This window comes from Ceratotherium simum, chromosome 5, assembly GCF_057802395.1.
Source record: "Ceratotherium simum simum isolate JZ-2026a chromosome 5, ASM5780239v1, whole genome shotgun sequence".
Taxonomy (NCBI): Eukaryota; Metazoa; Chordata; class Mammalia; order Perissodactyla; family Rhinocerotidae; genus Ceratotherium; species Ceratotherium simum.
The window spans coordinates 45,790,495-45,803,124 of record NC_141904.1 but is presented as its reverse complement, the minus strand read 5'-3'; the positions used below and the strand labels follow the sequence as shown (position 1 = coordinate 45,803,124).

Below are 12,630 nucleotides of genomic sequence, written 5' to 3'. Positions count from 1 at the left end.
ATGAATAAGTTCTGGAGATCTAAAGCACAGCATAGTGATTATAGTCAACAACACTGTATAATATACTTCAAAATCGCTCACACTAGATCTTAAATGTTCTCACCACAAAAAAGAGATGTGATGTGATAGAGGTGTCAGCTAAAGCTACGGTGGTAATCACAGAGCAATCTATAAATGTATCAAATCAACATCTTGTACACCTTAAACTAATACGATGTTATACGTCAATTATATCAACTTAAAAAATAAATAAACCCAAAAAATCCAATGGAAGAAACAGGTGACTCAATAACTGTAATACATGACAGAATTAATTCATTCCACAAGTATTTATTGAGCACTTACTATCTGTCAGGAAGCATTCTAATCACTTGGGACATACCAGTTACCAAACAGAGGTAAGAGTGATTAATTCTCCTTGAGGCAGATCAGGAAGCTGCTTTTGAGCTGGATCTTCACAGATGAATAGAATATTTCAAAAGGTGGAGCGGTGGTTCAGTGAAGGGAAGGGCATGAGCACATGGCACATAAAGAAGTACATAAAGATATTGAGATATCTTTGTAATGAGATAACAAGTGCATTGTTTACAACAGTTGTTGTAAGAAATTACCACAAACTGGGTAGCTTAAAACAAAAGAAATTTATTCTTTCACAGTTCTGGAGCCCAGAAGTCTGAAAATCAGTATCACTGGGCTGAAATCAAGGGCATCAGTAGGGCCACACTCCCAACAGAGGTTGTCGAGGAAAATCCATTCCTTGCTTCTGGATTCTGGTGGCTGCTAGTATTCCTTACCCTGTGGCAGCATCACTCCAGTTATCTATGTCCATTGCCACACTGCCTTCTCTATGTGTCTTCTCCTCTTCCACCTGTCTGTAATCTCTCACTGCCTTTCACTTATAAGGATACTAGTGATTGCATTTAGGGCCCATCCAGATAATCCAGGATCATCTCAGAATTTTTAACTGAGTTAAGTTAAAAGTCTGCAAAATCTTTGCCATATAAAGTAACATTCACAGGTTCCAAGGATTAGAACATGGACATATCTTTGGAGACAACTATCTTTAGAAACCACTACCACAAAATATAAAGCATAAAGTATGTAGATAAAATATGTAGATAAAGATAAAATATGTAGAAACGTTCAATAAATGGTAGTTGATATTATACTGATGACAGTAACAGTGGGTCACCAACAATTATGTGGCATTAATTAGGAAGGAATTCCTAAAATAAGAGTTTTAACTAAGGTTAGGAGGGAGTTCAAAGAGAGGAATTGACAAAAAATTGTTATTTTGCATCACTCCTTGCCTCAAAGGTAAGGCTACTTGTAGTTGACCTACAATGGGACACTTAGCCTTGCTCCAGCCTTTTACTTGACACTCTAGTATCACTTTTGTCATCTCTTCTTCTCTCTCTGTTCTCTAGCCATATAATATTCCCTGTCCTCTTGCTTCCTGGCCCTGAATATTCTTGGAATATGCATCTCCCTTTCCTTTCATGATTCATTACACCTCTTAGCAACCTCAGATTAGATTTCATTTCCCCTTTATCCACATACACAACCAGATTAGGTCAAGGGGGCAGGATGGCACACTATACTCAAGCTCTATTTTCTTACTTCTCAATCACATTACAAAGTTCTTATTTACTCATCAGTATCCTCACCCAACCATAAGAACCTTGAAGGTAAGGACTTTGGGCTCACCACTGCATTCTCAGTTTCTATTCCAATACCTGGCAGATCAATATACATTGATGATATGAATGAAGTTATTGCTTCATCTGAAATGTACTGGTTGCAATGAATTACAAGGGGATCACCTGAGTAATAAGAGAATTTTCCGGCATGACAGTGAAATTCTCCATCTTAACAGGCAATTGAATTACACAAATGTATGCATATGTCAAAATTCAGCAAATGAACACTTAAAACTTAAGCATTTCCTCATAATAAAATTTTACACCAAAAAAAAAAAAAAAGTAAGAACAGGCTGGATTTGATAATTGGTTATAAAGAAAGTATAATAGAGGATTCCCAGGTTTCTATCTTAGGTGCCACTAATAACGCCAGAGAACATAGAATAAGACTGGGTGTGAGTAGAAAAATGTGCTAAGTTTTGGATGGGTTGATCCAGTATCTAGCTTTTTCTAAGCTTTGTAGGCTCATCCTACTGCATTTCCCTTGCCTACAGAATTTCTCTGAGCATTATGTATAACAGGTGCTCAATAAATAATGTTTGCTGAACAATTAAGTCACTCACAATCCAGGGTATTCTCAGTCCAAGCTATCCCCATTTCATAGATTTGAAAAGTGAGGTTCAGAAATGTTAAGCACCAGGTCCAAGAGTATACAGCTAGTAAATAAATGACACAAGCAGAGATCTGAATTCAGTTCTGAGTGACTTCAAAGTCCTTTTTTCTCAGGTGATTACTTTCCTTAAAATGTCTGAGGAATTGTCATTACCTACAGGATAAAGTCACATTCCTCAGACCTGCACAGAAGGTGTTTTACAATCCATCCACAGCTTACCCTCTCCCCATCTTGTCTTTTGCACCCTGTACTTTTTCAGTACCTCACAACTCCCAAAATTTCACACTATTTTATGCCTCTATGGCTTTGCACAGCTATTCCCTCTGCCCAGAATGCCCTGCCCTACCTTTTCTGAGATACTGTCTCTGATCATGATGCCAAGGGCAGGGATCATTAATCACTCCTCTGGCCCTTGTTTCAGGTAGTTCCTATTGCAGTGGTTACTGGTGTACACACTTATCTGCCGTACTGCACTGTGAGCACAATGAATGCTAACCCCATGTTAAAAGTTATCCTTCTATTGCCAATGCCAAACAGACTACCTGGCTGGTAGCCACGCGAGTGCTTGATAACAGTGTTTGTGAACTGAAGGCTTTGGTCATAAGAAAACCCAGAAGTGGATGAAGGAAGGCAGATGAGGTTCATCTGTATAAGCAGAGAGCACTTACAGTACCACTGGTTCTTTATTAGGAGACAGGATATGGGCAGAACAAGGGCCTGAATCCCCGAAAACAAAACAAAAATTAAAAAATGTTGATGCAAAGAGGTAAATCAAGAAAGGATAATCAACAGCACAAACAATATAGGAAGGTGATCAGAAGCAGAGTAACCCACACTTTTTTTCATATAAATAAGTTATTCCTTTATATTTGCTAGTCAACTTTCTTCTTGTCTCTTTATCTTTAGATATAAGAACGTCCTAGTAAGTTCGATGGCATTATATATGTATTTATGTACATACATACATGTGTATACACACACACACACACAAACACAGGACTAAAGGACAGGACTATAAGCAGATACATTTGGTCAGGTTTTCATGGCATGTGGTTATACTATGGCGATGTATGTGAAGAAAAGAATGTTGGAACAGAAAATACATAATAGCCTGCATTATAATGAGGCTCTACTCTGATATTCTCTGCTGCCAGTTTCAAACCTTCTGCATTAACAGGCTAAGAGGATAAGACCTCTATCCCTTACAAAAGTTACCTATAACTTATTATCAAGGTGTAAACATACTAGAAAACATTATTAATATTAATTAACTAAGCATTAATATTAGTCTATCTATAAATATATACACCTATTTACAAATTAGCAGAAAAGCAATTCAAAGCTTCAACAATGAACTTTTCAACTCATTCAACAATTTTTCAATTGTTGAAAAAAAGCAGTTAACAGGCAATTAAGAGAAAAGAACTTCATGACCTTAATAGCTTAAAATAAAAAAGTAAATTATTATTAAGTTGAAGCTCTTTTGTCCGTGACCAGAAATGGTCATCAAGGTCTATGTTTGGCATAAAAACATGAATTAGTAACAACAGGAAGGTACTTACAACTCAGTCTCATCTATTTTCTTAAACAATTATGCCTCAAATTATAGCACAGTTCTTTGCCAGAGAGCAGCAGAGGTCAGTACAGAAAAAGGAAAATTAAAGTGAAATGAACTATAATCTACTATTGCTCCAACTGACATCATAAACATGTTGGGGCAAAGAAAACACAAATGTAATCTTTGTTTCAGTCTTTAAAAGAAAATTATATTCAAAAAATAATTCAGTCTCTGAATACCTACTATGTACAAGGCACTAAAGTTTAAAATGTTATATACCAGCTGGTAATATAGGAATTATGCCTACCTGCACCTATTTACCACTCATCACAAAACCAACTTTCAAAGGATAGGATAATCTTGTCCTTGCATTCTGCCTCCTAGTGATGGGCTTAAGTCAAAGAGAAGGGGCAAAATAAGGTTTTTATGTTTGCGAGTCTATTGCATTACATTAAAAATTAGGGCTCTTCAAACACAAGAGGCACCAACACTCTCCAGGTTTTTACAGCAGCCTTTTCATCAACGCAAGTAATTTTTATTTTTGTGAGGAAGATCAGCCCTGAGCTAACATCCATGACAATCCTCCTCTTTTTGCTGAGGAAAACCGGCCCTGAGCTAACATCTACCGCCACTCCTCCTCCTTTTCTTCCCTTTTTCTCCCCAAAGCCCCAGTAGATAGTTGTATGTCATAGCTGCACATCCTTCTTAGTTGCTGTATGTGGGACGCTGCCTCAGCACGGCTGGACAAGCGGTGCAACGTGCGCGCCCGGATCCGAACCCAGGCCGCCAGTAGGGGAGTGCGTGCACTTAACTGCTGAGCCACGGGGCCAGCCCCCAAAGCAGGTAATATTTTTAAGTGGAGTTTTTCTAAGGTATATTTAAACTGAAAAATCTATATTTAACAAAACATAGTAAGATATTTTATTTTCACTCTTAATGGAACTGTAAAGATACCTCTCTTCCCCCAAGCCCTGACAATGTTTCTGTCCAATCACTTTTTGTCTTAGCCAGACGATAAAATGTTTTATAGAAACTGTCTTCTACATCTTCCTTGGAGATACTCTAGAGCATTGAGTGCTATGCACATAAAAGGATCAAAGGAATATTTTCTGAAGAGTGAAAAGCAGGGTCTCTCTTGTCCATCCTTTAGTTGATCACCCTTTGTTCAGGAGTTCCCACACCTTAGCTTGCCGCCTCTACTGCTTCAACCCTCTACAACACCCACCCGACCTCACCTCCTGTCTCTGGGGTAAATTAACCTCATCTTCAAAGAAACCTTCTGTTCCTGCCCCAAGATCTCCTATGCCATTTAGTGTTGTTCTGCATTTCTAGGCTTAGCGTGTGGACGACTGGAACTAAGGACACAGGCTGAAGTTTGTCAGATATCCAGCCATACTTCTGAGGTCACAAAATCCAAAGTAAAAATTAAATTCATGTGGCCCAGCTATAAAACAGTGAACAAGATACAGGGCTGCCCCCTCATAGCTTTGGAAAATAAATAGAAAAGCAAAATTTAAGCAGATAATCAATAAATACCATCATCCATTGCTGAGGCCCTAACTTTAGAAAAGACCAAAGTGTCAATCACAACATAAAGAAAAGCCCTTCACCACAGGGACTATACCTATCTACGACACCAGGAAGGCTTACTAATGTGCATCAAAGGGTCTTCTACACAGCCTCCTCAGTTGAGCACCGACCTTATTAGGAAGGCTGAGGATCCAAGCCCTAAATCATCTAATGAAAAAAAACAAATTAAAGGAATCCTGCTCTATAACCTGTGATATAGAGCAAGAATCTTTTTAGTGAGCAGACTTCTGAGTAAGAAAAGCTTTAAAAGAAAGCCAAATAAGATATGCTTAATATATTAATAAAGTTTATTAACTTAAGAATTTGATGTTAAGTATCCTGAGTTTGAGAGAGAAATCACCAAATTTTCTCCCTTAATTTCTTACCTGATCTTTTTAAAAAATATCACTAACATTGTACTTATATTATCCTATGCCATTAACATTTAAGTTTCCTGGTAATCTCTGTTTCGTTCTCCAAGACACTTGACTATCTATAGTATTACTAAACCTGAATTGCACAATCTATAAACATTATGAAACAGTGAAAGAAGTTTCAAAGTATTCTGAAGAAAATATACAGAAGTCTGGCCAATTTCCACACACCCTTGGCCAGTTAACATTTCTAATTAGGTTATAAGTAAAGAGGATCTCATTACATTACAGGTTTGTTTAAAATGGCCTCCATCCCTCTACTGGTACTGTTAAGAGACAAAAACTATTTTTATTATTGCTCTCCAAAAGCTACTCTAAGCACAGTATTCTACCTCATTTAGAGAAACTATGAGGTTTTTGTTTTTATTATAAATATATAAATTCATCAGAGGTGTGACTATATATATTCCTCTGAAATAATTCCTCAACCAACGAATGATTAAAAACTTTCAAATTGGAAATTTTAACACTTGGGCAAATAAAGGCCTTCTTTCCTGGGAATTGACTTCTTAAATCCTATTCTTGGAAAAGAGAAAAAAAAGGAGTATGTCTCATACAACCACAATTTAAGTGACTAACATGCCATTTGATTTTAAATGATACTTAAATGATTCAAATGATCATTAACCATTAGATCAATGACAAGACAGGCCCTCTAATATATTTTAACACATTAATTAGCATTCTTTTAACTTTTTTTTTTTATTTCTAACCTGTAACTTTTAAAGACCCAGAGTTGGAGAATCAATGTTTTAGACACAGCCACGTGCTGTTTACCCAATTGTTTCCTACCTTCTCTCACACAGTAAACAAGCCATTGGGGAGTCAGACACAGCATCATCAAACATACTTAAAGAAGCCGCACATGTACTTTTAGATTTACATTGCTTAACAAATCCAAGTGACATTTTGGGTTAGTTCTCAAATAAGTTCATCCACTAGACAAAGAAAATAAAAACTAAAAATCCTAGGTTTCAAACTGAATAATAAGTTTTAATAAAATCGTATTTCTATAGGTTTTTTATCTTAATGTTCATGTCAGCATAAATTTACAATTGAAGTATTCAATTCATAAAAGTTTGTTGAAGCTTACTATTTATAAGTTTTACTATATATATAAAGCCCCTTTAGGCTCTACCAGACATTTGAGTAAGACAAAAGCTTTGTTCTCAATGAGCTGACAAAATAAATATACAAATAATTGTACTTCAAAATATGGTATAGGTGCCATAAAGAAAGCTTAGGAAAATACCAAGGACCTTTAGAGAAGGGAGATGACAATCTGTTTTGGGTCAGACAAAACAACATGAACCAAGCCATGGGGAAATGGGAGGTGAGCAAGAAACATGTTTAGGAAACAATGAAAGCTACAGCTTGGCTACAGCCCAGTGCACAGAAAGGAAATAAGACTCCAAAGATAGATAGGAGCCATGCTGCCTGCAAAAGGCTTTGAAGTCAGGCTGAGGACATATAATAATGTGCTATATTTTATAATGTGGCTATATATAATAATGTGGCTAGGCTACAAACAAGACTGTGCCTCCTGGGGATATAAAAGTAACTAATGAAATAACTTATGTTGAGAGCATAAGAACAGAATGTGTTACTAAAGCCTGCAATAATCCGAAAAGGAAATAAGGAGGGTCTGAATCAGATGGCTCCCAGGTGACAGTGAGAATGGAAAGGTGATATTGTACTTAGAATCTACTGGACTTGGTAACAGATTTGGTTGGTAGCCAGGGCAATGAAGACGGGAGAAGAGGCTGAAAGATAACGCCACAGTTCTGAATCTGGATGACTGGAAGAACGTAAGCGCCCTAATAAAAACAGGGAGGTTGAGCAAAAGAACTGAGCTTTTTGTATTGTTTAGTTCAGGAAGGACGATGCAAATGAGATCCTGGTCTGGACGCGTTACATTTGAGATATCAGGTGAAAACATCTGGCACACATTTAGAAACATCACTAGAGTACTGAAGAAAGATGAAGACAGAATCTTGGAGAATGACTACATTTAGAGAATGGAAAAAGAAGAGAATCTAATAAAAGTGACTATTGGTCTGAGGTAAGACAAGAAGCAAAAGGTCATAAGAGCTAGAATGTCTGACAAGAGTTTCAAAAAGGAGTAGCTATCTTTACAGTGTCAAACACCAAAAAGGACCCAAGGAAGATAAGTACTGAGAAAAATAAAAGCCCGCTGGGATGCAGCATTGGGGAGTTCTATGATTTTTAAGAAGTCAGATGGCAAGGGTTTGGGAAGGGGAGGTGGCAACAGAGTCACTGATTTTAGCAGTCTTTCAAAAGATAAGATAGAGAAATCCACTCTCCTATCTCCAAGGCAAAGAAATACAGTCAAATTCTAATATAAATCCCGTAGGCTGCTGGTAAACCTACTAGAGGGAAAGGTGAGGAAAAAAAATCTCTTATTTATACCATTTGATGGTTTCCATGGTGTAAATACTACCACCATGGCTGATTTCAAGCTGCCAATGGTTGGCAAAATTCTGAAAATTTAGCAATAACTCCAGCACACCATTACAAACCACCTATTTTATGGTCTACTCTGCAACTGAGCAATTCTGTGACAGCTTTCCTCTAAATTCAACTGTTAAGCATTCTGTGGGACAACCTTGCAACAATTCACAGAAGTCTGCCCTACTCTTTATATTTAGCTTTCTCAACTGTATTGCAACTGAAAAGGGTTAGATGTTGAAAGCCAAATGGCTCCCAGGCATGCCTGTCTTCACTAAGAGAGTCACAAAAGAAAAGACAAGAATCATATGCTCCAAAAAGCCTTCCAATGACCATTTTATAATTGTTTCCTTTGTTAATGTGATCTCCCCACCTAAACGTGAAATGTCTTAAGGATAGGGAACTTAATTCAAGACTTCTGTTTTCCCGCAATCCACTTGGCTCTTGGGATAGTTCTACTGATTATCCAAAAAAAAAGTGAGCTCTGTATTAATACAAGGATTAAATAACCAAGTGTCAGTAGAGTAAGCAAAAGAAACAAGAACCAAACATCCCACATGAGTCCCAATCCCAGCGAGAAGCAGCAGAGATACAGGGAAAGTGATCTGAGACTAAATCCAGACACTCGGAGGGCTCCAATCCAGCCCTGCTACTTGCTAGTGGGGTGTTAGCAGCCTTCCCAGGTGCAGTTCCAAGTGAAAAATGGGAACAGTAATACCTAGTACATAGTGTCAACCTTAGGTTTAATATAAGACATTTAGGGAACACCCAGCAGGAGTAAGTACTTGCTCACCGGCTTGGCACAGTTCAGAGGCCATACTAGTTTGGACACTGCTCAAGTGTAATGCCAAGAGTACCAAGGAGGCCCACCTCTGTCGAGAGACTATGGCTGGTCAGCTGCTAAGCACATTTTATAGTCTGTCCTCAGTGATGTCCTGCCATCACTCAAAGCCACAAATTCCTTTCACAGTTGTGCCCTAGCCTACCAAGCCCCACAACAACACCGACACCAGAGAGTCCACTTAAAAGCAGTCTCCGAAAGAGCCAAAAATGCTGTGACAAACTAGACAGAAATAAGCTACCAGTTAGGTTCCTACTCGTGTCCACGTGACATTCAGCATCTCACCTCAACTTAACAAGGAAGTTCATCAACAAACCAAACCAACCAACTCATTCATCACATAAACAAAACTCAAGAGAAGAACCGAGTTTCTAATATTTCACAACTTTTCGCCCCCAGCATCTTTCCAAATACTCCTGTCTTCATGGTACTCCATATCTTCTATCATTTAGGTTATGTTTCACATGCAATCTTCTCCCCATGTCTGAAGTAGAACTTGTCAAAATACTAAACATATATGCGGAACCATAAGTTTCTTTACTTTCCAATATGACTAGCCTAGAGAAATAAGGCAATATTGATCACAGTGATTTCATTTTTCCACTAATTAACTACTATTCGCCTACTGACAAGTGCATGAAGTTAGTTATAAGTAGAAAACAATAACTTAAACTTAGTATATCTCAAAAGCTTCATATTGGACATCTGTACTCCAACTTCCATAAAGTGTTCTACATGTGTGTTCTGAGGCGCATACACACACACACTTCTCCAGTAACGCCAGAACACTTGGAAGCAAAGGAAATCTCCATCTGAAAGATCATTAATTCCGAACCTCCTATCCATATCGTGTTAACTTACTTTCTATAAAGTGTCTGTAAACTAAACGTTTTCTGAAACCCAAAGCCATATATCCACCCTCTCACCCCCTTTCCGTCACGCCGGGCTCCTCCTGCCCTCGACACCATCTCCGTGGCTTCTGGGGTGACTTTGGACTCTCCATCTAACACGGCCCCAAGGCAGCGCCTCCCCTTCCTCCAGGCTCCGGAGAGGCCCGGCCCCGGCGCACTTTCGTCGCTGTTCCAGGCTGGACAGAGCGCGGCGCGTACCTGACACGGAAGCCGCGCTCGGAAATGGACAGAGTGACTCGAGGCAGGTGCAGGGACGGCCGGGCCCCGCCCGCCGGCCGCGCTGGGGCAGCGCCGGGTTCCGACGCCGCCGCCGCCCCGGAGGAGACCCTTCGCGCACCAGGAGCCGGGTCCGGGTTCCGGTCCACCCCGCCGCCGGCCCCGCGGAGCCGCTTACACAACGGCGCGGCGGCCCCTCTGCGCTGGCGCCAGCGGCCTCCGGGCGCGGCCGGGTCACCTCAGACGGCTCCCGCGCCCGGCGCCGACAGATGCCCGCCCGGGGCAGAGCGAGGCCGGCGCTTCTCCTCGGGGCGCCGCGCCAACACGCGCCCGGGACGGACGAAGGAGCGGTCGGGCGGGTTATGAGTCCTCCGGGCCGCCCGCCTGGCCCGAATTCGGCTCGCGCGGAGGGCGCGCACCTGAGCACCACGTAGCCCCGGCCGCACTCACCTCTCGCAAGCGTCTGCCGAGTCCACCTCCTCTTCTTCCGCCGCCATGGCCGGTGTCGCCGCGCAGGCGCCGGGCCAGGCCTCGGAGCCCGCTGACAGGCCGACTGGGCCGCCCCCGGCCGCCGCCGCCCTTAAGGCCGCCGCCGCCGCCCGCGCATGCGTTTCCCGCCCACTCGCACGACCCGGCGGCGCGGCCGCGCGCTTGCGCGTGCCCGGCCACCCCTACCCCGCCCCCCACCCCTGACCCCCCCCCCCTCCAGCCGCGCATGCGTCATCCCACCCGACGCGCTCGGTTGTGGGCGCTGGGTGGGACAGCCAACCCTGAGGAACAGGTGAGAGTCACTGGCAGAGTTAGGAAGTAACTAATTTCAATAATGACCGTATTAATACATCATCCGCTGGTAGTGTCAGGTGCTGGGCGCTGGGCAGGCCCTTGCTAGTACCCTGCGGACTGAGACGCGCGCGACCTTGCGCTGGAAGAGCCAAGATAGTATCCGATAGATGCTGCAGTGGCGAATGGAAAGGCCGTAATGGAGGTGATACGTGGCCTTCCGCCAGCCCTCCCCCGCAGGTGGGCAGCCAGGGGGACAGGGCGACTCACAGGATCCTTCCGTCAGTCGATAGTCACTGACGTGTGGGGCGCTGCTGGGGGCGCTGAGGTTACAGGAGTGGCCAAAACCAGCAACTCCCGTCCACCCCGTGTTCTATATACGCGGGAGGGGTGTAAAGAGTCAGTGTTTAGGTACTAAGAGTTCTTGAGGGGGAATCACTAGTATAAATGTCAACATTGCTTAGCCTGTTTTCAAGTCTTTTAGCCATCAGATACTTCCTGCTTTTGTAATTATACCACTCCCTACTATTCATCCGTTCGTATTTACTGTGTGCCTGCTATGTGCCCATTTTGTTCTAGGCGCTGAGAAACAATGGATTGAAATAGGGCTCCTGCCTTTACGGAACCCAGGCTGTTACCCTTTATTTTAGACGCAGTTCATCGCTCTCCTTCCCTAACTCTCCTCCCTCGCTGCAACCTCTCTCTCTGCTCTGAGCCCCTGTAACCCAGATTGTCTCTATCACCCATCTGGCACTCAGATTCTCAGCCTTGTATAATTGTTATGGCTTTTTAATGATCATTATTGAATATCCTTCCAACTACACTGGAAGTTCCTTGAGGATAGGGATGGTGTCTTCTGTGATTTAGGGGCGAAAAAAGCCACTCATGATCCCTTGAGCATAGTAATAACTAAGTATTTTTATTGTATTTGATCCAATTCGTAAATATCTTAGGGAAGGCTAGGACGTATAAAAACACTTTTCCAGGAATTCATGGTGTTGCCAGAGACTTGTGTGTCTGCTGAAACTGACCCTCTGCAATCTCCGCCTCTCAGACCATGTCTGTATTGGGGGCACCTCCTTCTATATTGGCCAGGCTGGTTGTTGGGGACTCTAATGCCTGGAGTACAGTCCCAGCCCAGTGGTACTGAATCCAGCAATAAGATCCAAGGGTGTGGTCACAACTCCTACAGCACCTTCAGAGAGTTGGGCTGGCATACATGGACCCTCAGAGGTCTTTGTGGACTTGGAGCCTGCTCTCAAAAATGCCTCTGGCTGCTGCATGGTAAAAAAAAAAAAAAGAGAGAGAGAGAGATCACTGATCCGATGCTGGAGTTTATCCAGAAACTGACAAAGCAGTGTATAGGGCTATGGGACTTCATGATCTTCCCCAACTCTGGGGGTAGCTGTGGCCCAGACTTCACCTTGGTGAAGGAGCTACTCTTGACTATGGCAAGAAGTCCAAGCCGGAATCAGCCATCCAACCAGCCTCTGGGTGCTGCCAGCAGTGAAGGAATCCTGCAGCTCCATACTGACTGCC

General features: G+C 42.2%; 1 protein-coding gene across 1 annotated transcript in view; it reads right to left on the bottom strand.

Moving 5' to 3' along the window:
• ABHD5 (abhydrolase domain containing 5, lysophosphatidic acid acyltransferase) overlaps nt 1-10,867 on the bottom strand; it is a 33,641-nt gene extending 22,774 nt beyond the window's left edge. Inside the window, exon 1 of the mRNA XM_087430811.1 lies at nt 10,762-10,867. Coding sequence (XP_087286937.1) covers nt 10,762-10,808 — 47 coding nt within the window. The 5' untranslated portion in view covers nt 10,809-10,867. The remainder of the gene's footprint in view (nt 1-10,761) is intronic.
• Between the last annotated feature and the right edge of the window lie 1,763 nt (nt 10,868-12,630).